Source organism: Pinus tabuliformis, chromosome 2_2 (genome assembly GCF_031772625.1).
Source record: "Pinus tabuliformis cultivar Carrire ecotype Pingquan chromosome 2_2, CPIR1, whole genome shotgun sequence".
Lineage (NCBI taxonomy): Eukaryota > Viridiplantae > Streptophyta > Pinopsida > Pinales > Pinaceae > Pinus > Pinus tabuliformis.
This window is the reverse complement of record NC_142300.1, coordinates 295693539-295720064: the sequence shown is the minus strand read 5'-3', so window position 1 is coordinate 295720064 and position 26526 is coordinate 295693539. Positions and strand designations below refer to the sequence as shown.

The 26526-nt window shown below is 41.3% G+C and overlaps 1 protein-coding gene across 1 annotated transcript in view; it reads left to right on the top strand.

The window, feature by feature from the left end:
• LOC149192479 (histidine kinase 1-like) overlaps positions 1 to 26526 on the top strand; it is a 360562-nt gene that overhangs the window by 267779 nt on the left and 66257 nt on the right. The window contains exon 11 of the mRNA XM_089404623.1: positions 17081 to 17230. Within this exon, the coding sequence (XP_089260749.1) occupies positions 17081 to 17230 (150 nt within the window). The remainder of the gene's footprint in view (positions 1 to 17080; positions 17231 to 26526) is intronic.

Genomic DNA, 26526 nt, shown 5'->3' with positions numbered 1-26526 from the left:
GATTCCTCTCGTCGAGAGGTGTAGGATTGATCTAAAGATCATCCGATTCTAATAAGTATTCATGGAGATATGAATTTATTTTGATTATGGAATTATTATCAAGCCGACCTACAACTCATGTAGGCTCAGAAGCCCAACAGTCGCATCTATTCAAACATCAACAGTTGTGTATAAATACAGGAGGACTTTTCCTCATTTGCACTCACTCATCTCATCACATCTCTCTCTCTCTCTACTGCGCAGAAAAGAGTCTCTTCTCTATTGCACAGAAAAGGGTCTCTCTCTCACACATGTGAAGCCAAAAGCTATTGAAACTGACGCTGCAACTGCAGATCCAAACTTTGACCAGCGTGGACCATCAAACCTCCTCTTCTGATCTGCGCTGTAGGTTCATCTGAACCTCCTCTAAAGGCTGCAGCTTTTGGTGGTGGAATCAAGTCGATCCAACAGACGGTTTGCGAGATATCGACTGCCCTAGTTTGCAGGAAGCTGTTAAAGCCTGAAACTAAAGCTGCAACTACAGATCCAAACTTTGACCAGCATGGACCATCAAACCTCCTCTTCTGATCTGCGCTGTAGGTTCATCTAAACCTCCTTTGAAGGCTGCAACGTTTGGTGGTGGAATCAAGTCGATCTGACGGACGGTTTGCGAGATATTGACTGCCCTAGTTTGCCGGAAGCTGCTGAAACTGAAGCTGCAACTGCAGATCCAAACTTTGACTAACGTGGACCATCAAACCTCCTCTTCTGATCTGTGCTGTAGGTTCATTTGAACCTCCTCTGAAGGCTGCAACTTTTGGTGGTGGAATCAAGTCGATCTGACGGACGGTTTGCAAGATATCGACTGCCCTAGTTTGAAGGAAGTTGCTGAAACTGAAGCTACAACTGCAGAAGAGAATTTTGACCTGCGTGGACCAGAAGATCTCCTCATCTGAACTGCGCTGTAGGTTCATCTGAACCTCATCTGAAGGCTGCAACTTTTGGTGGTGGAATCAAGCCGATTCGACGGTCGTTTTGTGAGATATCAACTGCCCTAGTTTTGATGATGAAGCCACTAATGCTGATGCTGCTGATCTAGGGTTTGCTGCTGATATAAATTAGATTTATTGTACTATTTCTCTTTGCTAAATTATTGAAGATAAAAGAAGATTTGATCAAAGGGTTTCCCCACACATTGTGGGGTTTGTCCCTGGCTAGCCACCACATCTTGCGTCTCTTGTCTTGGCTTGTTTTCTGTCGATCGTTTAATGTTCTATATGCACTTTATTTTATGTACATGTGATTGCTAATCTGTGGAATATAATAAGAAAAAGAAGTAAACTATTATAAGCATAGAACATACCATAACTTATCACTCGCACAGCTCCTTCGTGCGACTGAGACTAAAAGATGAAATTTCCATTATTCCGAAGACTTTGCTCAGTGACAACAATGTTCAATAGTTGACTACAGATAATGACTGAACATTACAGTCCTCAGAATCAGGGTTTTGAGTATAAGCATGATTAGGTTCATTTCATGGATGTCATAGTTGTTTTATTGGTTAGTTGCATAGACGAAGATATGGATCATTGTACTCTTTTTTGATAAATCTTTTGATGACGATCTAAGAAGAAGAAGAATTTGCAAGGGTTTTCCTTGCTCTCGACCAATCCTAGTGTCTCTTTGTGTGCAGACTTTTCTTCTATTGTTCCTTTATGTTCCGCTGCATTGATGATAATGATGTTATTCTTTCTACATAGTTGCATATGATGATGAATAATGTAATGATGATATGGGGTGAACTAAATGTGTTGATGAAGATATGCAATTATCTAAGCAAAGAACAATATAGCCCTTAGAAAAATTAACAGGAATGATCAACATACTCTTGTAGGAGTTTGTCGGAGGAGGTGGCATTGGCAAGCCACCAGATAGTGCCTTGTATGGAGCTAGGGATTCTTCACATTTGTGTGGGTCACAAAGGATGCAAAGAAGCAGAGCAGTGGTGGAATCACTACTGACACATAGGGAGATTCACTTCTTGGATCCCTTAGGGAGGATCTGGAGTGGAGATCCATTCATCGATGGGTATAGTGATGCGACGGTGGAGGTGATGATACCGATCAGGTGTGGGCCAACACGTAGAGACACAACTCTAGGCCATTACATCCAAGGATGTGTGGGAGCATCTAGTGTTATGCAGTGGTTTACAGGTGGACATGGAATTGCATGGTGGTGTGCCGTACTGTGTTGGATTGCGTTGTGGAGTAGGAGTGTCTTACATCACATTGAGTACACGCGGGGAGTGACTGGTGCCTTGACACAGATAGGGCACGAGACAGTACAGGGTGGTATAGCGGTAGCCGGGGATATCCTGTGGTGTACAGGGACAGGCTGCGACATACAGTGGCATGTCGAGGAGTTTGGTGGTACTTGGTACTATGCAGTGGTATATGGTGTGGCACGATGGGCCCTTGTGGCGTTGCCTCCAATGAGACTTGTGGATAGGGACATTAGGTGTACCATTAGGTGCAACTCACCCGGGATCGACAAGGATGTGGTTGAGCTCCTAAGGACGCCATGTTCAGTAGAGACAGGTCTTCGACTGGTTTATCAGCAAATCTGAGGCAGAGAGAGGGGCATCCATAGGGTTATTCTTCAATACCCCTACAGACTCTTGATCATACCCTTGGGGACCTACCCACCCATGACTCTCCAGTTGAGACGTTTGGTGGAGGCACAAGCTGACAGATACAGGGTCAGGGACTGCGTGGTTTATTGCCTATATAACATAGGTTCCACTCTTGGGCTCACATATGGGGAGTCAATTGCGAGGGAACTGCATGATGCACTTCTGGCGAGACAATTTGAGGTGTCACAGGAGCTTGAGGGACAGTCGATGGTAGATTTCATCTATAGGAGGGCACCCAAACTCCGAGCAGTATCCGGGTGTATTGTCAGGAGTTGGGATAGCAGATTTTATTGCATGGTTTGGCAAGAGCAAGGTAGGTTGGCTTGTGTGGGACAAACTCCTGATACGTGGGGTCCACCCATGGGATACATACAGGGGTTAGAGATGAGGGCCAGATGGGTTCTAGCAGGTAGCAGCGCTACGCAGCGACATCCCGTGAGGAGTGTGAGTTATGAGCTCCCAGTATGGTTGGGGGATCCAAGGATTCGGTTGGCAGGTGGATCACTCCACTTTGTGATGAGTAGGGTCATGGCAGAGGGTGATCCAGTTCCCCTTGGGTTTGACACATGGGGGATCACTGAGACCACCACTGCAGGGCGATGTAGACTTATCCTGTTGTTGCTCAGGGTCGAGATTGGCAGTGGAGGGGTAGATATTGGCATCATGGAGATTCCCAGGCAGGATGCGCTTGGCTCTCACAGATTTTTCACCACTAGGCTTTAGGAGAGGAGGATACAGTCCGCGCACGATGGGGAGTATTTCATAGTTAGGGTGGCACAGCGTCAGCATGGGCCCTGAGAGATTAACAGGGCACCTAAGCATCACAACTCTTCATAGCTCAATAACCTTTAGGGATGAGATGGCTACTATAGGGGGAGATCATGCAGATCTTCCATTGGGATTTAGCGAGTCACTAATGGAGTGGGGGACTTCATTAGCATGGCAAGCGGGCCAGCAGGATGATATCAAGAGAAGCTCATGTGAGCAAGATGCTATCTCTGCAGGGATTGGGTGGTATCTTAGAGAGTATGCTCTTGGAGTGCATGGGATGGCCTACGTGGTAGGACAACTTCACGAGGAATTGGGCATAGTGCCAATTTATCATGATCCCCTACTCATTGATGGTATGCAGGGGCTTTCTGGTACTTACACCGGGCAGGATAATGAGTGGAGCAAGAGGAGCTTCATGTTGGACAGGATGGCTTGGGATGTTGATATTGAGGGATTCTTTCATGTTAGGACAGTGTAGAGGTCAGGGATGATTCAGTGGCGCATTTGGGACCCTGTCACATTTTACAGTGATAGTGGGGAGAAACAACTAGAGAGGATGCTTGTTCAGGAATTGCTTGAGCACAAGCAATTTTTTGGCAAGAGAACTGTAATCTCCCTTCCAATAAAAATCTGCTAAGTGCCTTTCTCAATTTTTGTAAATTATGGATGGGGAAAATTTTGGATACAATCCTAGGAAAAGCGGGTGGACATTAATTAATTTAATGTTGCGTGATAATGGAGGCCCCAAACATTAGACAAAGGGAAGATTAATCACATAGTGGGATGTGGGGACCATCCCATGATGAAATACACACCCCCTTGATGGAGAAATTCGAATGGCTAAGGAGAGAGCTCGAATTACTTGGTGAAGGGGCCCACGTAGAGGAAGAGAGCAACAATTATAAATAAGAGGAAGGCAACATCATTCAACATGTTTTGACCATTTGACATTTTACACTTTGTTGCTCAAGCTATTCAGCTAAGTCACAGGTGTTGTTTAGCACCAGAGGTTTCCAAGGGAAAATCTCACCCTCTTCTTCGGTGGACCACAAATGCCACCCTAGGGAGGCAAATTCTACTCATTTTTGGAGTTGGAAGGAAGACCACAGAGGTAGCACGAATTCCGAGTTAGCTGGGACGCAGTTTAGGGAGCCACACAGTGATTGGAGGAGAAAGGGGCTGGAGTGAGGGGTTGTATTGTTGCTGGGGCAATCTTGGATCAATTTCCTGGCACAGGAGGAAGATTTGCAAGGATAGAAAGCATCACACAAAAACCATTCGAATTCTTGGAGGAGAGCCTGCATCATTCTGTCCCTGCACTGCGCAATCCTTTGTTGAGGCAACTTGTGGGCTGCCTTGTAAAGGGGCTAAAGGAGTTGGGGCTATTTGGAGTTGGATTGGAGGGGCTATTTGGAGTTGGATTGGAGGGGATTGTGGGGGATTTTCTAGAATTTTGTGTTGAAGTTTCTAAGTCTAACAGTTAGAAACCCTCCATGCACTTTACTGATTTATTCCTACCTACTTGTTCTGTTAATTAACAAGTTATTTACCATGTAAATATTGAAAATAAATACAAGTCCATGCTCAACACATTGCAGATCATCAATTGAAGGAAACAAAGACAAGCACACAAATGACACCGTTATTTTTGGACTAACGTCCCTGGAAAAACGCAATGTGGGAAAACCGGTGCAGCTATTTGAGGGTTTTATTATTAAGCAGTTCTTTTATGAGTACGTTGGGTGCCAAACTGGCTAACCTGACAGAGATAAAAAATCTGGCAACAATACCTCTCTTCGGAAACAGGTATTCGGAAAGCTTGCTTCACGAAATCCCTCTCCAGCACAATTTGAAGCTCAGTGTCAGCCCTGCTAGCCTCTACATCAGCCTGAAACCCTCTACGTCAGCCGACTGAGGCTCTGCGCAGCCTCTCTGGTTCTCTGCATCACTCCTGCAGCCTTTGCGTGGATGACACAGGTCCTTTTGGCTCTGCGCAGTCTCTGCTGCCTCTGCGTGGCTCCCTTTGGCTCTGCATCTGCCTCTCTCTCCTTCTGCGCTGGTCTCTCGGCACTGTCCTTGCCTCCCTGCCTCGTACTCACTGCCCCTTGCTGCAACTAATCACTAATTCTATCTCTCTTAGCAAACCCTGCTCTAGAGAATAGAATGACTAATCACTCTGTTGTATTCTCCTACTGACCCTCAAGCCTTCTCTTATACTTTCCTCATTGACAAATCAACGGCCGAGATTAAGTCCCTAATCGACGGCTAAGATTAGATCTGTCTTGATCCATGTCTTTTAGACCATTCTAATACAGTTTTATATTAATTCACATCAGTGTTACTTGGGAGCGGGAGCGGGAGCGGGGAGCGGGAGCGGAAGCGGGAGCGGGAGCGACCATTTTCAGAAGCTCCCGGTTTGGGAGCGAATCCCGGAGCGATTTTTTAAAAATATATATATTTTTTATATTTTTTAATTTTTGATACATATATGTCAACAAAAACATGTAGAATGATGAAATAGACATAAAAAACATAAAAAAACATAAATTGATCATTGAACCATATCACATCAATCATCTAGAAATTATAATCGTCATCAACCTTAGTAAAATAATAAATTAAAATAACATTCAATTCAATAACATTTATCATCATTGATCACCAAAGTAACAAGTTGTACTTGTAAGCCAAGTTTAACCATTACAAGAAGTAATATCGAAGATATTTCTAAGTCCTAACTTCTAACTGTTAACATGATATGAAATGTTAAAAATTTATAAAATGAAACATGAATAATGAGATGAAATGAAACAACTTTAGTCTTTCACAAAGCATCATATTCATAATTCACAATCATTACCAATGAGTTATAATTGCCAAGGCCCAACTTCAAACTTCAAATTTTCATTGTCACAGTGATATAATGTTTACAAAAAATATCATAATGTCATAATGATATGAAAGAGTCAAGAGTCAAGAGTCAAGGACTCAAAACTCAACACTGAACAGTTATGAAAACTAAAGTGACAAGTCTAATAGAAACTAAAAAAGACAAGTAAACTGTAAATCTACAAGTGGCCCTTGCCACGAGAGTCTCCAGGAGTATAAGTAGGTCTTGGCGGTCTTCTAGGAGTCTCCCTCCCAGACCGACGACCAGAACTAGAGCCTCCACGCGAGGGTGTCGATGGAGGTGGCGACAGCAATGGAACAAGACTCGGGCCCCGAGAACTGCTACTGGATGGTGGAGGTGGAGGTGGCATGGCTGCTGCAGCTGCTTCAGCTTCATCCCGTACAAGCTCATCTTCTAGTTCTTCCATATGTACAATGCCATCCTCTAAATTGTCGTCCTCAGGGTGACTGTCCCAAATTTTATATGTGGGATCTTCATTGGCCCGATCACAGTAATGGCTCAACAACCTCAAATTGTAGTGCACATAAACCAAGCTTTCTGCTCGGTTTTCGTTGAGCCTGTTTCTTTTCACATTATGTATATAACTGTAGGTGCTCCAACACCTCTCTGCAGAAGAAGAATTTACAACCTGTGCAAGAACTTTCAATGCCAATTTTCGCAAAAGTCCGTCGCCGCCATATGTTTCCCACCATGTGAGAGAATCAAATTTATCTTTGTCGTCCATTGCATGGAAGTTACCATACAAACCACTGCCAGTGAAGTATCTGCCTATTTCAAGGCGCACAGCTGCACATTCCTCCCTGTCAGGCACCAACTTTTCTAATGCATCCAGATATCCTTTAGTTACCTCTCGATCTAAATGGGGTTTGGTCCTAACACCACCCCCTGCTGCAGGTTTGCCCAACCAAGAATCTGAGTAGTATTTTGGCGTAAGGATATACGCCAAGCAATGTAGTGGAAGGTTAAGCTTTTTCCACCGTTCACACACACAATCGTGAATCAGATTGTACAAGTCGGGATCTCTGTTATTAACAATGTCTTTTATTTCCCCCAACATGGTATCCATTTGCTCATACACCTCGCCAATCACCGGTTTGTCTGTATCTGCAAACCGAATCATGTTATAAATTGGCTTGGTGAAATCCAATACCTGTCTCACAGCTGTCCAAAACTGCCCATCAAGAGCGGCCTCCTCCACCGTATCAAAACCTGCAATGTCAGCTACATTTGTAGCCCTTTCCTTTAACACCTGCCAATTTGGACTTGATACCATGCTAGCTAAACCCTCTCTTACCTTCAAAAGGCGCCTGAAGGTGAGGTAATAGCTACCAAATCTAGTCCTCGCAATCTTCAGCAACTCCAATCTCGAGTGACTGCGGAAAAGGCCATGGGTATTGCTATGATTTGTAATAAATTTTATCATTTTTTTTCCTCTCTTGTACAAATCCCCAATCCATTGGTATTGTTCATTTTTGTTTTTGACAATATCATGCAACAGAAGGTTCAATGTGTGAACCAAACATCCAGACCAAAATATGTTCGGGTATCTATCCTCAATAATTGCTCCCGCTGCCTTACAATTAGGAGCATTATCAGTGATGACTTGGATGACATTGTATGGGCCAATACGCTCAATTGTTTCAAGCAATGCTTCTGCAATGTTGATAGCGGTCTTGAACTTGTCTGAGTAATCATGTGCAGCTAGAAAAATGGGACCACTTCGGGACACAGCAAGAACACTTATCAATGGCTTGCCTTTTACATTTGTCCATCCATCAGATACAATGGACACCCCATTGTCAGTCCAAGAACTTGTCATTTTATTCAAAGAATGTGATATTTTTGCTTTTTCATGATCAAGGCCAACTGTTCTTGCCTTGTCATACCCAGGGCTCTTGTATCCTTTAGGGGCATCATTTATGGCAGAAACCATTTCGTGCCAATAAGGTGAGCGTAGAACATTGAATGGTATCCCATTTGCATAGAGGAACCTGTAAATTTTTGAATCCACATCATTCCTACACCCCTCATCAAGGAAATCTGATATGCTTCTACGGCGTAAAGATGATGACCCTGAGCCTCCATGTCCATATCCACTGCCTTGGGAGGATGCTGAAGGAGTTCTTTGTGAGCTTGGTTCAAAGAAACCCCTTGATCTTTTTGCTTTGTATTGGGCGTCCTCCTCTTCCTTTATGTATTTGGCTCTATCAACTGTTGACACCCCGTTGCAAGTTCTGATTCCTATTTGTTTCTCTCCATCCCATGCCCTTTTCCCGCAAAGGTGTCTTCTCAAACGGGTGTATGAGCCTGTGAAATCAGTGTTGCAATGGGGGCAATGAAATTTAGTGGTTCCACCCCCTCTCCCTGTTTCAGGCCTCTGAACATATTTCCACAATGGAGTTTGGTCTTGTTTAGTTTTTTCACCCTCATGTTCACCCTCCACATCCTCCTCACTGGGGTTTTCACCTATTTGACTTCCTCCGGCTTCTTCATCCACCTCTTCAGGGTCAGGCCCCCTCCGTTTCCTACTCTCCACCACCATAATAACCAGAAAGGGGACCAGGAAGAGGAAAATGCCAATAAAAATGCTCAGGTCCATCGTGTTTGATGTTTGTAGGGTTTGAGTCTTGAATCTGCAAATTAATTTAGTTTATTGGGATTAATTCATTTAATTTATTAATTTAATTTAAATTAATGATCTTTAAACTCAAACAGGTAAATGAAACTAACCAAATTAACTACCTAACCAGCTAAACTAACTAAATGATTAAGTTACATACCTCTGCAAGCTTGCTCCTCGCTCCTTGGCACTTGCTCCTCGCTCCTCAGCTCTGGCTCCTTGCTCCTCAGCTCTTGCTCCAGCTCTCAATCTCTTGCTCAAGCTCTCAATCACTTGCTCAACAAAGTTGTAATGACAAGTTTTTGGCCCATTGGGCTTATAAAACAAAAAAAATTAGCTAAATTTTTTTAATTTTTCGGGTCCGGCGGAATTTTTTTCCGCCGAACCGCTCCCGGCCGGTTTAAAAATCGCTCCCGGAGCGTTTTTTAATGCCCGGGAGCGATTAGGGAGCGATCGGGGAGCGATCGCTCCCGGGCATTAAAAAACGCTCCGGGAGCTCGGGAGCGATCGCTCCCTGAAACGCTCCCTATCAGAGCAGGGAGCGTAAATTTTTTTAAGGGAGCGCGCTCCCGAAAATCGCTCCCGTCCGGGAGCGATTTTGGGAGCGCGCTCCCGACCCGCTCCCGCCCGGAGCGCGCTTCGGGAGCGGGTTCGAAGGGGGGGGGGCGCTCCCCCGCAACACTGATTCACATTAATATTTTAATTTCCCTAAGTTTAGACTTAGGGACTCCATTAAAAATATTAATTATTTTAATATCTCCCAAACTGTTTAGAATGAGCGCAAACCCTTTTTGCGTATTGGAGATTTCATGTGCCCTAACCTCTCCACCAAATTTTGTGGCTAGAGCAAATCCGATGCTACCCCAAATCAACACTCCCTCTTAGAGAGGACTGTGCTCTAGCAATACTCCTCACTGAATATTACCTTGATCATCCGGCATCGGTCCTTATGCTGATGCTAGGGTTACTGCCCAACATCCTCTGCACTGCTGCATCCTGTACTTTTGCCCATAGCTCTGCCACTGCCATTGTTGCATCTGTACGACAGCTCCCTCTGCATCCGTGCTGCTACCCATGGCCCTGCCACTGCTACTGCTGCGTTCGCACTACATCTCCTCTCATCATGCTGCATCGTGCTGCCCATAGCACTACTACTGCAACTCAATTACTGAGAAGTAACTGATCTCCCAATTCTGACCTCTTTGTCAGGCTAGAGTACGCCTGATGCTGAAGCTTCCTCTTCCGCTGACTAGTGATCCCTCTTTGACCTCTGCGCTGCTGCAACAAATCCTTGCATCTCACACCGTTGCACACCTCTCTGTGCCATCTTGCACTGGTGCAACACTCCTGTGCTTCTCACACTGTTGTAGCCTGCTAGCCTTGCGTTGTCTTGGGAATTCTGCATTGTAGCTCTCTCTGTTGCTTCATCGCATTTGTCTCTACCCACATCTGCTAGTCCTGCTACTCCTCTTCGGGGCTCCCGTAGTATGGTCTAATCTAAGAGGCTGGGTACCTCAAGGATCCTGGCCCTCATTGCCTGTAGTCTGTCTGACTACAGCTTGATGTCTCCCCACTTCCTCTCAAGTGGCGTGTGTGCACTCATGGCACAATCATCGTCTGTCTCAACTTCCTTCTCTGCCCTTGCTGGTGTTGCCTTGGTCTTGGAGGCCTCTCCCTTGTTCTTCTTCCTTGGACACTGGGTCGCATAATGACCCAACTCCCCACAGTGGAAGCATTTGATCTTGGAGAGGTCCTTCTTTTTCCATTTCTCTTGCTTTCCCTTACATGCTAGGGCAACATCCTCCTCCAACTCCTTCTTGACTCTGATGCCCTTGTCGCTTCTTCTTGCCTTGCTTAGCCTTCTGATCTCTTCTTGGCGAAGAGTCGCCCACATTTCCTCCCAATGTGGAAGGGTCGCTCTACCCAGTATACTCTAGACAAATACCTCCCAGTCTTCTGAGACTGCGTTCAGGGCTATTCTCACCATCAATTCCTGATTCGGCGTGGCCTCCATGGAACTCAGCTAATCCCGGATCTCATTTAGTCGACTGAGGAAGGTGTCGATCGGTTCTCCCTTCTTCATCTGGTACGGCCGCAACTGATTTTCTAGTAACATCCTTCTCTACACAGAAGTATGCTGGTACAATTTCTTTAGGGCCTCCCACATCTCATTTGTCATTTCCTTCTCAGCAATGTGTGGTACTACATGGTCCTTGACCCCGTCAAGGATGATGCTCTTGGCCCTCGCCATTGCCTCCTCGTACTTGTCGTTATCAGCTGGGTCAATTGGGATCGCTGTCGTCCTCAAGGCAAAGTGCTTGACACGAAATCTGTCAAGTACAGATAAGATTCTGGCCTTCCAGACTGCAAAGTTTGAGGCTCCATCCAGTTTGTCTTAGTCTCTTACTTCGTGTAGTGCCATGTTGCTCTTCTACTTCCCTCCTGGAAGTTCTCGATGTGACTCCCTCTGAGCCTTGATTTCCCTCCTGGAAACCCTTCTGCCGATGTCGAGATGCCCCCTACTCTGATCTTTTGTGCAACTGCACCACTAATCTGGATTTCTCGGCTAGAAACCCTCGGTAGAAACTCCCTCCTCCTTGGCCTTGCCTTGTTAGGTACTGTCCTGACTATAGTACCCCACCAGATCCACTTTGCAACTTACCCACAACCTCCTAAACCCCAGCAACCTGAAGGTGAGAGCTCCTAGGCTCTGCGCAGTCCCGACACCAGCAAACTAGCTCCCTCAGCCAACTGCGTCAACCCTCCTGACCTCTGCGTGAGCCTATCTTTGCCTCCTTCAGCCTCTACGCAGCCTCTTCTTGGCTCGAACTTGATGACGTAGGCACTGCGTCACCCCTTCCTTGCTGCTTTGCTGCTAGGAACAACTTCTATCACTCGGGACAACTGTTTTCTGCTGCTGTTGCTCTGCTCTGTTGATGTCCTCAGTTCTCTTGTGATCTGCAACCATGCTCTGATACCATGTTGAAGTTTCTAAGTCTAACAGTTAGAAACCCTCCATGCACTTTACTGATTTATTCCTACCTACTTGTTCTGTTAATTAACAAGTTATTTACCATGTAAATACTAAAAATAAATACAAGTGCATGCTCAACACATTACAGATCATCAACTGAAGGAAACAAAAACAAGCACACAAATGACACCATTATTTTTGGACTAATGTCCCCGGAAAAACCCAATGCGGGAAAACTGGTGCAACTATCTGAGGGTTTTATTATTAAGCAGTTCTTTTCTGAGTACACTGGGTGCCAAACTAGCTAACCCAACAGAGATAAAAAATCTGGCAGCAATACCACTCTTCAGAAATAGGGATTCGGAAAGCCTGCTCCATGAAATCCCTCTCCAGCACAATCTGAAGCTCAGCGTTAGCCCTGTTGGCCTCTGCGTCAGCCTAAAACCCTCTGCATTAGCCTACTGAGGCTCTGCGCAGCCTCTCTGGCTCTTTGCGTCACTCCTGCAGCCTTTGCGTGGATGACGCAGGCCCTTCTGGCTCTGCGCAGTCTCTGCTGCCTCTGCGTGGCTCCCTCTGGCTCTGTGTCTGCCTCTCTTTGCTTCTGCGCTGGTCTCTCGGCACTATCCCTGTCTCTCTGCCTCATACTCACTGCCCCTCGCTGCGACTGATCACTAATTCTATCTCTCTTAGCAAACCCCACTCTAGAGAATAGAATGACTGATCACTCTAGTGTCTTCTCCAACTGACCCTCAAGCCTCCTCTTATACTTTCCTCGTTGAAAAATCAACGGCCGAGATTAAGTCCTAAATTGACGGCTAAGATTAGATCTGGCTTGATCCATGTCTTTTGGACCATTCTAACACAGTTTTATATTAATTCACATTAATATTTTAATTTCCCTAAGTTTAGACTTAGGGACTCCATTAAAAATATTAATTATTTTAATATCTCCCAAACTATTTAGAATGAGCCCAAACCCTTTCTGCGTATTGGAGATCTCATGTGCCCTACCTCTCCACCAAATTTCGTGGCTAGAGCACATCCAATGCTACCCCAAATCAACATTTTGGTGGAGCAAAAAACACAGCATCTGCGAAAGGTTACATTTTCTGCTTGTGGAGGAGGGCCAAGCATTTAGGGTCAATTTTGGAGCATCAAAACTAGGACAAACCCTTTCTAGTTTTATTGAGGAGAGGCCAAGATTAATTTGGCATAATTTTATGGGCAAATTTGAGGGGTCAAATAGGGATCCCAACTCAGCAAGTAGCTGGAGGAGCTAGGGGAAATTGGGCCAAAATTCCATGGTCAACAATTGGCCAATTCCTTCGTGGGTTTTTGTGGGTTATTGGTAGACAGCCCGAGGTTAATTTCCCGGAATTTTCTGAGTACCAGAGGAGTCCCTAGCAGCCATTTCTTGTAGCCAGCGGTGTACATTTTAGAGGGACATCGTAGAGCTTGGTTGGGGACGGCCACACTTGTGTTCGAGCAGCTGATTTCATCACCTGGGCATTGTTAGCTTGCCTTGAGCAAGCCCAAGTGCATGCATTTTGATCTTATCATGTACCCAACATTTATCTTAATAAAATGGCCCAGCTCAACACAAATTGTGGCATTTTTTGGGTGTTTAATGTGGTGTAATTTTGTGTGTATTTTTTCTTTGTTTATCATCGTAAATTTCCATTAGGAATATTACACCAACCCCCAAAAATGTAAGCTACCCTTGTAATGTACCAGAAATAAAATGCACAGTTTTCCTTCAAAATTTTAAACTTTCTTCATAGAAAACTTTTGCCAAACAGATGGCATGCAAAATTCTGTCACACACTTGGATAAACACTATCAACAAATACTTAAAAAATGGAACAGATAATTTGAGAATAAGCTGGAACATTTATTACAGTAGATAAATAGGCTCAGTACATTTTTTCCTAAAAACAACTCCATCATTTTATTAACTGGAAAATTCTTCATACAGGGCTAGAATGATGGGACCTGGAAGTTTCCAACTAATTCGGCCTTCCTAGAAATGGTCATAATCTTCAGCAATTCGGATCTTTCATCCTTAACACCACTCCGCCTCTTTTGGAAAGCTCTCAGCCCTCTGCAAGGTAAGATTTCGGCCCTGTTCAGCAAATCTGGAAATGAACTCGGCCCCTTGGGGAAAGTGAACTCGCCCCCTTTGATGGACCTCAACCTCCCCACAAAAATCAATTCCTGGAAGCAAGCAACTCGGCTTCCACTAATCTCAGGCAACACTTCAGAACTCTGCCCCCTTGCTTTGGCCCACACAAAGAAATTTGTCCTCTTTAAAATTCATCCAACTTGGCCCTGGAGGAGATTGGCAACTCCGCCTGGTAAAGGAAATAATTTGGCCCCCTCAAGTTCTCTGGAAATTCAACCTCTCTTCCCAAGGAGAGTTTCGTTCCCCTGAAGATGAATTCGACCCTCTAGCATTTCGGTCTTCCCTATCACAAATTGGCTTCCACAGAAAATTATGGCCTCCTTGGCAAGTAATCACTTCCTGCGAAAATCAATTAGCTTCAAACTCTTGCAAGAGGATTAGCAAAAACATGGCTAATATAATCCAACTAGGGTGGCAAGGAATTCCACCGAAATTGGAGGGCTAGCTAGGGTCGCAATGAAGTCCACTGAAACTAGGGTGAGGATCTCCCTTGAAACCCTTGGTTTGAACTCGCTTGAGCTCTACTTTAGCAACAATAGAAATGATGATTTAAGATGATCTCCAAATTAGCTCCTTTCCCCTTTTATAATTTCACTTTGAGCAGCTTCTAGAAATTCTTTTATTTTATTATTGAGTTGACTTGTTTGCCATACTAAAATTACCCTTTTGACACCTTTTTGCCAAAATAACCCAAAAATGTAAAATATTTGCATAATACGCTGGTTGTTCAAAATGGTGGGGATATTACAGCCCTACAATTCTACAAAAGGTGCTTGAGAATTCTTGTTTTCTTGTAAATGTCACAATTGCCATACATAAACCCTATTCTTTGGAATCTACCTTTGACTACAAACTATTTCTAAGGGAGAGGCATCCAAACACTTGAACATTAAAAGAGGCTTGTGTTGTTTTCAAATGCCTTGACCTAATCCACTTAGTCTCAGGATCCTTAGCTACCCAACTTCTGGTTAGCTAGTATTTCATATTGAAGGTCAGGTGGAGACTTTTTGTTCCAAGGAAAACCTTGCAGGATCCCCCCGCTTCCCCTGAATATCTAGATGGAGAGCAACTCAACTGCTAGCCACAATAGTGGCTGGTATCACCAATAGTACTTAGTCAGATTTGAACCCCTATTGGACTAGAACCAAAGACAACATGATGAACTCCACCATGAAATAGTCTGTTCAAAGTTCAAACTAATTGAACTAACACATTGGGTAGGTTAGATAGATCTTGTTGTACAATTCTTTAGGTTTCTAGTTGAAAAAAGGGCTTTTAAATAGAACCTGTTCTAGTCCTTCTTGATGGGTCTCTAAGGGCTTTCAACAGAACCACTTGTAGTCCTTCCAAATGTTGGAATTTCTAAGTCTGACACGTTAGAAACCCTCCATGCACTTTACTGATTTATTCCTACCTACTTTTTTTGTTACTTAACAAGTTATTTACAATGTAAATACTGAAAATAAACACTAGTGCATGCTCAACATATTACATATCATCAACTAAAGGAAACAGAAACAAGCACACAAAATGACATCGTTATTTTTGGACCAATGTCCCCGGAAAAACCCAATGCGAGAAAACTGGTGCAACTATCTGAGGGTTTTCTTATTAAGCAATATCAGAGTACAATTTGGGTGCCAAATCCGGCTTACCCAACAAAGAATTCCCCTGGCAGTAGTACTTCTCAGTCTTGGACAAATGTCCTAGCTGAAACCACAGATAAATCCTACGGCAGCTCTTCAACTCCAATCTACCCCAGAAACCCTAGCGTCTGCCTTTCTAGACTACGTCAGCCTCTCTCTGCCTAGCGCTAGCCCTGCGTCACCCTGAATGGCCTGCGTTAGCCTCAGGAGGCCTTGCGTCAGCCTTCTGGCCCTCTGCATTAGCAACACTGGCCTCTTTGAAGCACTGCGCAGCTCCTGATTGCCTTTGCGTGGCCCTGCGTGAGCCCTGGCTGGTTTTGCGTCACTCTCTCTGGCTCCTGCGCTGATCTCCCGGCACTATCTCTGCCTCTCTGTCTCTCTGTACTCACTGCCCCTCAGCTGCAACTCCGATCATTGATTCTATCTCTCTTATCAAACCCCGCTCTAGAGAATAGAATCACTGATCATCTAGTGTGTCCTCCAAGTGACCTTCAAGCCTCCTCTTATACTTTTCTTGTTGACATATCAATGGCCGAAATTAAGTCCCTAATTGACGGCTAAGATTAGATCTGGCTTGATCCATGTCTTTTGGACCATTCTGACATAGTTTTATATTAATCCACATTAATATTTTAATTTCCCTAAGTTTAGATTTAGGGACTCCATTAAAAATATTAGTTATTTTAATATCTCATAAACTGTTTAGAATCTGTCCAAAGCCTTTCTGGGTATTGGATATCTCATGTGCCTCAACTTCTCCACCGAATTTCGTGGCTAGAGCACATCTGATGCTACCCCAAATCAACACCAAATGGGTCCTGGCAAGTCAGTATCAATGAGTGTTGTTGACTCCTCTACATTCTAGCAACGAAGGGGAATGACTATCCCACAAATAATGCAGTGTATAGAATTCCATCCTAGTTAATATCTTATTGCATAACCTGGCAGGGGACCAACCTCACCTCTTGGTGATGGAAAGCTCTAGATTTATATGGTTGCAAGATCCCATCCATGTTTCCATTATTTATATTCCCATTTTTACTCCAAGTAGATTTCATGCTAAGCCTTCAAGATCCTTTTGAGCAGACAATGGAACTTAGAATTTGGGAGAGCGTACTTTTCTAATAATATCATAAGAACTCTGCATTTTAATAACTTCAGTGTAGGTTATATTGACAATTTTGGAAAAGAATTTACAGGAAATTATAATTATATAGATGAAAGCAATGAAAATATTAGGGTATACACATTAATTAAAAGAACCAAGGCATTTTACCCTTCTACATTTTATTTATTTTCCAGGTCAACAAAATGGGAGGACAGATTAAAGTTGTACGAAAGGAAGGCCCAGGAACTTTGATGCGCCTTTGCTTGGTATTTGGTACACCTTCTGAGACCTCAGGACAACAGTCACAACACATACAAATCGAATTTGATACGCAAAAATTGATGGTATGTAATTGGATCACTTTGCCTTTTATGTTACTGCCAATGGATTCAAGATGTCATGATATATTTAATACATTTAAAATATGTTTGTAATTCAATGTTCCTAAAGAAAAGCATTCTCTTTTCCGTAACTACAACGCATAGTACGTAAAGAATAAATGAAGCTTGACATTACGGAAATAACAAGCATTGCATATGTGAATATTCTTATCATACAATTAGCATATCTTGCCTCATATATTATTCTACATTATATGATCCTATTTGCTGATGCGATTAGTCCTTTGAGATTCTCCCCAAATTTATCTTACAATACAATTTTACTTTTTTGTCATTACTGATATTCGATATCTTGCTATGTTGTCATCTTTGACATTTTTAATTTCGGACCAAGAAATGTAGAAGGTTTGAAGTTTTGCTTGTAAAACTTCATTTTCCATATTAAATGATATGACTAAACATAATCCAAATTGTATGAGTCTTACATACTATAAATTAGAAATTGTAAAACTAATTGGTCTTTAATTTCAATCTGTGTAAATATTACAGATTTTAGACCATGTTCTTCTTGTTTTAGCATTGCAAAATATTTACAATGTTAGAATGTGCATAGAAGAATAGTAATACTATAAAGTTTAAACCCACCATGAAAACCTTTGCCTCATTACAAATTGGTTCTTCGAGTTGATCTAGAAATTTGTTAAGTAGGATTTAGTCATTCCATACATTTACATTTGTGATGGCAAATGCTAGAGACTCTGATGCCTTAACTTGTTATGCCTATAATGATAGCCTAAAAATAATGTTGGAATTCCCTTGCACTCTAGGTCTGGTCTATGACTAGACTAGCACATAAACACACTAGCAGTGCTCAACAGTGAACAACTTTGTACAGCGGAATATAACAACAGTAAAATTAACATTACATAAGATTTATATGGCCCAAAACATTCCTTATCAGTCCATCAATAAGAAATTCATAGGGCTCTCATACTAGGGATCATGGCCCTTTAGAATCCCTCATACAAATGCTATAGTACAACAAAATACAATTTGTCCTTTGACTGTTACAACTAGGGCTGAGGTCTTATCCTTCACTGTCACCTGCCCATGAAAAACAAAGACAAATATTTCAACTTGCTGGTTGACCTCCTTGGCAATCAGCCCTTTCAATCCTCTTGTCCACATAAGATCAACTCCTTTAGATCACTGTTCACTTGTTGCTCACTGGTAGGCTACTCCTTTAGCCTACTGTATAATACCAGCACTAATTACCTTACTATTAGATTCCTCCTTTACCCAATAGACTTATGTTTTGTAGCCCTTCTTCCTTGTTGTCCACCACAGTCTGCTACAGCACCCTCAGCCAGCCTCAAAACCTCCTCAGCTTGGTCTGTTTCGCTTTCTTCTAGGCCTGGGAAGTCTTGGCTGGATCTGTCCTCTTCCTGAGGTCTTTCGGCCTATCTGGGCTGGTCATTGAGGCTGTCGTTCCTCTCCTAGGATTGTGGCCTAGACACAGAACAACCCTTCTAGACTGTGGCTAGGTCACTACACAATCCGGCCTCCTTCATGAGGTCTTAGACCTTTCCCAGTAGACACAAACCACCTTTCACAGAACCTTGGCCCGTCAGTCGTATAGGATAGACCCTCGATGGTGGCCTTAACCAGACTTTACTCCAAGAATAGAACTCGGCCTCTCTTGAAGATAGAATACTCCCAAACGCGGCCTCTTCCAAAGACAGCTATCCTTATTTTCTTACGCAGCGGATCTTCTTGACATCTGCGGCTTCCTTAGGCTTGTTCTCTTGCACAAGTGAGATCCTTTGCACTTCTGTCTAGCCTCTCCTTTGGCTTGCAATACATAGCTCTCCAATTGGTGCCTTAGGAGCCCTCTTACTCCATTAAGAGCCTACTCAACACAAATTAGAATATAAAATTATTTCTTTTGGGTTCTAAGCCCACAAGATTGGGTACAAAACCCCCAAACTTGGGTACTTTGCCCACAAACAAGTCTTTTTGTGGGTTTTCTACTTACAAGTCAAACACCCAGGACTTGTGGTAGTACCTTCCAAGCTACACAATTTTCAACAGTCCCTCCTAGCGAGGGTGGTATTTCCATTCCTCGGAAGTAACTCATCTTCCCATACTAGCCAACAATCATTCTTCACTACTTCTCTCCAACAATAATCCTCTGTTTCATTATCCATCACAGAAGCATAAATTGCAGTGTGAACAACACCTTTCTTGGAAGTGTTCTTGCCATTAGAAACCACTTGCTTCTTCCTCTCATCATAGGCTTGTTACCCACCATTTGTGGGTGATATCCCTAGGAGAAATTTTTTCTCCAAGATGGTCCTCAGCCAACAGCCAACAGCGCCTTGCAGCCACCAACTAGCTTGTTGTGCCACTTCCCCATCACTTGAGCCAACCATGTGGTCCCTCAACATCTGTCATGATCGTATGTTTTAAGGTGGGCCTCCCAAACCTAAAGGTATGCCTTGTCATTTGGTAATTGAGTATTGTAGTTTACTTATCATGGAAACTTCTGGGCATGGATTAATGGGGTCATTCGGCGGAAAGAGTGGGCTAGGTCTGTGCTCTTGTCCCCTAGACCTCTTTTGGATGTTACCCTTGAACCTTAGTCCCGTGGGATATCTTTTACTAACCTTTGGGATTTAGGGATGGTACTACATGGGAAACCCTGATTTTGGTTGCGTGGTCCCGCTCCCTCATCCACATATATCACTCCCCTTCTGCTCATTATAACCCCATTCATCATTCCTCCCACCTGGGTCCACATTCCTCCCCTAGGTCCACATAAGGTTAGCCTTCCCCTCCCCTTGTGCACACCTTGGGTCAATCCTGGAATGATGCCCCGGAGCTTGATGCAGCTAAAAAGAAAAGAAAAAGAATAATTGGCCACATTCAACAAGAAAATGTACCACAAAATGCAAAAATGGTTGGGACAAACACATTTCGCACATGGGCAAAAGCCAATACCTGAGCTCCATCCCATTTCCATAGCCATTACCCTGGTTCCTATAGGCCCTAGATGAGTCTCTTCTATCGTTCAGGAACCCATGGTTGTCCCAACCCTTGGTGGGCATCAATCGCCCCACCTTAAAGATATCCACTATTATACTTTACACATCATGCTCTCATTCCTTGAGCCCTGAGCAGTTAACCAAAGAAAAATCATAAAAGGCAAAAGGCATATGAAGAAGGGTGGAAAAATCAAGGCTGGGGTAACTCATGTACCATGATTTCTCCCTCCTATACATTATTTACCCAAGTGTGGGCTTCCCTTTGTCAGCTACCCTTGTACCCTGGCATGTGACCCAAGATTGCCCCTTCATCCCCTACTCTGTTCCATCACTTTATCACATGCCACCACCATTTGAAGGATGTACCAAGGACATACTATCCCCTTTAAAAGTAGAAACCACCTAATAGGGTACTTGGTTAACCCCCCTTGGAGCTTGGAGACATTAGCACATGCCAAAGCCCACTATGGAAGGGCATGCCATTATGAAGTGCCCACTTGTTGTCCATGGTTTGTAAACTCTTTAACTTGATTTCTTTAATGACTTGGTGTACTGGAAGGCAAGGGGATGCATTGGATCTTATGTAGGATTGCAGATGGTCTCCATCTTGGGTTTGGTCTCCCTATATGGAATCTTAACCCTCTAGAGGGCTACATTGGCACATGTAGGGTGTGTGTAGAGAGCCATGGGCCTCCACAGCAGTAGATAGCATTCCATAGATCCCCAGATTCATTCAGATATTGCTTGTGGTTCACCCATTGGACAAGGAAGATCCACTTGGATCACTATGCCCAACTAGCCCCACAGTTACATCATGCACTTGGAAGATGACCCAGGACCTCTATTGTGATGTAGCATCACTTATACCATCATTCGACCCTTGCAGATGGTCTTCAATCTGTTTGGAGACCCATGAAGACACTTGTGTGCCCCCATACCCATTTGGAGCCCCACAGGTTCATTATTTTGGAGAACAAGGGGCCAACCCCTGGTCCACTACTTTTGGGAGTCTTATTTCACATTATGGAACCTATGGACTTCATTAGGCCTCCTTTAAGGCCCAACGACACATGTTATTGATTATTCGACCCTCTTGAGAGGCTTACTCCTTTGTTATTGAGCTATTTTGGTGGGCTTGTCACGAAAAGTACTTGTTATTTTGTACATTATTTTATTCTAGGGGCTAAATTAGGCCAAAATAAGCTAAATCGAATTCATTAGACATTGTATAAATAGATGATGAGTTGATTCATTCTCTCATCATCACTTGGATTGATCATTCTCTCTTAAGAGATTTTCGCTATTCTTTTTGGAGGACGAAATTGGATGGATGGATGAATTTTGATGTTTGGATCTCTTCATTTTTGTCTTGGAGCTTCTATATTGGCATATGATGATGATTGGATATACTTGTTCTCACATGTAAGTGCTCTTTTAATGCTACTTTATCATTTTCTTATGTCACATGCATGTTGCTGGGGAATTTCACTATACTAGGCTGAAATTTGCTGCTTTTCTTGTGTGAAAGAGTGAAAATTTGTCTTTTATTAGCGTTGCATCATGTCATGGGCCATGTTTGAATAAGTGAATGTTCCTAGAGATATTTTGTTGAAATTTTATCTTGATAAGTCATCGCATATTGTCCATTGAAGTATAAAGATCTTGAAGCAATTGTCCCATGCCCTAATTGCCATGCGAAATTGTTCTAGAGGCCTCCTTGATGAAGTGAAACCATCCCAAACATTGGAATCATCTTGACTCCATTTCTCCCAAAGGATTAGGCACTGGTCCTCCATAGGTGATCACCCTAAAACATATTTTTCTCACCTTTCTCTCTTTCTTTCTAGGTCTAGCCTACATAGATCACCTAGGGAATCAACTATCTCACAATATAGGCATCCAAACACTTCGATTTTTGGTCCACAACTGTGCTGTAGTTTTCTCTAGAGGCCCTCCAAATTTGAAGCAAACCTATCGGTGGGATCTTGATATATTGCAAGCCCTAGCTCGAGGACTGTTTCCTGCCCTAGGTTTCCCTTGGCTAGTGACCTCATTTGGATCATTTCATTCTATTCCAAGAATATTTATCCATTGATCCTCTTCTCTTCCACAATTAGGTCAAGCCCCTCCTTGAGTGACCAATCCCTCTTACTTGACCTAATTTTGGGTCCACTTGGTCCCGTGTGGTCCCGCAACTTTTCGAAGATAATCTCACAAAGACCATTTGGAAACCAAGTCTTCACAAGGGTTTTTAGGACTAGGTCCCTCCTTTACAAAGCTTATTTGCAAAACCTAGCCCCTAAGACCCTCTTGGCCCTTCTTAGAGAGCCTTTCATCTTGCCTCTTGGGCAAGCAAGCCATATATTGAGCCTCTCTTGTGAATAGGCCTCTTTAGGAATCACTCTTTTCCCTTTATTGACCCATTTATCTAGGTGATTCCCTTCATACTGGGTCTCCTCCCATTGGTGAAAGTTCGTAAAGAGTAGGGAGCTTTAACTGAGGTGACAATGGGCTATTGATCCATTGTTTCCCTTGACCTAGCAGTTGCCCCTCTAGGATTCTCTCCTAGGATCCCTGCTAGTTTGAGCGGTAACAAGGCCTTTAACCCATTCTAAAGTTCCTCCTTGTAAGTTATGGAAGTCTCCTTTCTTCCCTCTGATGGCGCACTATTCTTGGGTTGTGGATTCTCCCACTAAACCTACAAACTCCCTCTTGAACTCGACTCCCCTTGAGTCTCATAAAATTTTCTCCTTGACTCCAATAAATGCTCCTCAATTGGAGTTGTAGCCACTGGGCTTGAGCATCCTCTTACCATCCTGGAACATTACTTCAAACCCCTTAGCCTCAATTGTTGAGACGGACAAGATGTTGCACCTGAGCTGTGGTACCCAAAGTACATTTTGGACTCGCAACAACCCGCTTGAGTCCATCCTGAATGGTAGAGTCTTGAATCCTCTGACTGTCCTCTCCCTCTTATAACCAATCTTCACGTGCAAGTTAGAGTCTCATTCGGTCAAGCTTTCAAATACTTCTCGTGTTCCTGTCATATGCTTCAATGCTCTGCTATGTATGAACCATGCACCCTCAAGGATGGTGCTCCCTGAGAAATGAGAGATCGGGGAAAACTCCTCGAACTTTCTCGTGAAATTATCTTGTTTGGTTGTAGCTAAAGTTGCCATTACCATCTCCTGCTTCTTCTCATTCCCTCTGTTCTTCCTTTATGGACACTTTCTCACATAATGACCAAACTCGCCATTGTCAAACTTCCCTTTACCCTTCTTCAACTTACTAGCGAGGGCCATATTCTCTTCATCAAAATTATTCTTTTGAAGATCCTAGTCTTGATGTTCTTCTTGAATGAAATCATCCATTAACCTGTTCCAATCTAGAACCTTCTCTTGAGAGACTATTCCTTTGATAAATGGCTTCCATTCCTTGTTAGTTTTGGATATGGTACCATCAGAGAGGTGTTCTAGTCTCAGAATGTGTCTAAGAGGCTAAGGAACACGAGATATTCAAAACCCAGGAAATGATTCACGAGAATTGACTTGGAGATGCCTTAATTAAATTAATTAGCCAATAATTAAAAGGTTCCTTAGTCTAACTTAGGAAAAGTGGTTAATTAAAGGGAATTAATTAAGGAAGTTCGATTACTGGATCAGTTGCTGGATCAGTGTCCCAGAGGCAGAGAACAATTGAAAATGCTTTAAAACCCTTTTAAAATGTTTTAAAAACAATTTAAAATGTTTTAAGAACAATTTAAAATGCTTTAAAAACAATTTAAAATGCTTTAAAAATAGTTTACAATGTTTTAAAAACAATTTAAAATACTTTAAAAATAATTTAAATTGCTTTAAGAACAATTTTAAAAGATTTTAAAATGCTTTAAAAACAATTTAAAATGCTTTAAAAAATTAAAAATGTTTTAAAAATAAGTTTAAGTGCTTCAAGAACAATTGAAAATGCTTTAAAACCCTTTTAAAATGTTTTAAAAACAATTTAAAATGCTTTAAGAACAATTTAAAATGCTTTAAAAACAATTTATAATGCTTTAAAAATAGTTTACAATGTTTTAAAAACAATTTAAAATACTTCAAAAATAATTTAAATTGTTTTAAGAATAATTTTAAACGATTTTAAAATGCTTTAAAAACAATTTAAAATGCTTTAAAAAATTAAAAATGGTTTACAATGCCTTAAAAATGATTTAAATTGCTTTAAGAACAATTAGAAATGTTCTGAAAACAATTTAAAATGATTTAAAAACAATTAGAAATGTTTTAAAAACAATTTAAAACGCTTTTAAAATCTTTTTAAAACATCTTATAATGGTTTCAAAATAATTTAAAATGTTTTGAAGACATTTTTAAATGCTTTAAAAACGATTTTAAATAGTTTTGAATACTTTAAAAACAATTTTAAACGTTTTAAAAACAATTCGAAATGTTTTATAAACAATTTAAAAAGATTTAAAATGCTTTAAAAACAATATAAAATGTTTTTGAAATGCTTTAAAAAGAGTTTAAAATAGTTCAAAATAATTTAAAGACAATTTAAAATGCTTTAAAATGATTTAAAAACTATTTTAAATGCTGTCAAAACAATTTAAAATGCTTTGAAAACAATTTTAAATGCTTTAAAAACAATTTAAAATACTTTAAAAATAATTTAAATTGCTTTAAGAACAATTTTAAATTATTTTAAAATGGTTTAAAATGTTGTAAAAACAATTTAAAATGCTTTAATAACAATTTAAAATGCTTTGAAAATAGGTTACAGTGCTTTAAAAACAATTTAAAATACTTTAAATTGCTTTAAGAACAATTTTAAATTATTTTAAAATGCTTTAAAAATAAGTTTAAGTTCTTTAGGAACCATTGAAAATGCTTTAAAACCCTTTTAAAATGTTTTAAAAACAATTTAAAAAGCTTTAAAGCACTTTAAAATGCTTTAAAAACAATTTAAAACGCTTTATAAACAATTTAAGATGCTTTAAAAATAGTTTACAATGCTTTAAAAACAATTTAAAAAGTAAATTAAATTGCTTTAAGAACAATTATTAATTGTTTTAAAATGTTTTAAAAACAATTTAAAATGTTTTAAGAACAATTTAAAATGTTTTAAAAACAATTTAAAATGCTTTAAGAACAATTTAAAATGCTTTAAGAACAATTTAAAATGCTTTAAAAATAGTTTACAGTGCTTTAAAAACAATTTAAAATCAATTAAAATGTTTTAAATGCTTTAAAAATAAGTTAAAGTGCCTTAAGAACAATTTAAAATGCTTTAAAAACAATTTTAAATCATTTTAAAACGCTTTAAAAACAATTAAAAATGCTTTAAAAACCATTTAAAGTGTTTTAATAACAATTTAAAATTCTTTAAAAACAATATAAAATGTTTTAAAATGCATTACAAATGATTTTCAATGCTTTCAAAACAATTTAAAATGCTTTTAAAACGCCTTAAAATGGTTTAAAAATAATTTTAAATAGCTTTAAATACTTTACAAACAATTTAAAATGCTTTAAAAATGATTCAAATTGCTCTAAGAACAATATTAAATAATTTTAAAATTCATTAAACACAATTTACATACAAATAGGTGTTCCAGTCTTAGAATTTGTCTAAGAGGCTAAGGAACATGAGATCTCAAAATCCCGTCAATAATTAAAAGTTTCGTAAGTCTAAATTAGGAAAATTGGTTAATTAAAGGGAATTGAAAGGAAGTTCGATTTTGCTCTAGAGGTTGCTATTAATGAACTCAAATTGATCTTAGCCATCGGTTGAGATGAAATTATGGCCATTGAGACTCCAACAAGAGAATATAAGAGCAATTTGAAGGGACTGGAGAAGACACAGAGTATGATTTGAGCAGTTCGACTACCCAATTGTAGGTATTCAGCAGGGGCGTAGTTGAAGCTAGGGAAAGCATTAAAGCTAGTGGTTACCAGAGATTTGAGAGTAGAAGTCCAGAGGAATTTTCCTCTACATTTTCTAGTGTTTGAGAGACAGGAAAGAGGAGGCTGAATTAATCTGCAGAGGAGGCCGAATACAACAGTGCGAGTTGCCGGAGGAGCCACGTTTCAATTGTTAGTTGTCAGATCAGTTCACTGTGTTGAAGAAAACTGTAACTAGGTTTGGTATTTGTCAATGTAATTTGATCTTTGTACTTGTCAAGAAAAAGAAATATGATTTTTATAAAATTATATGAATGCGCTTCTTGCTCATTCCATAGGTCTAGGAAAGTCAAAG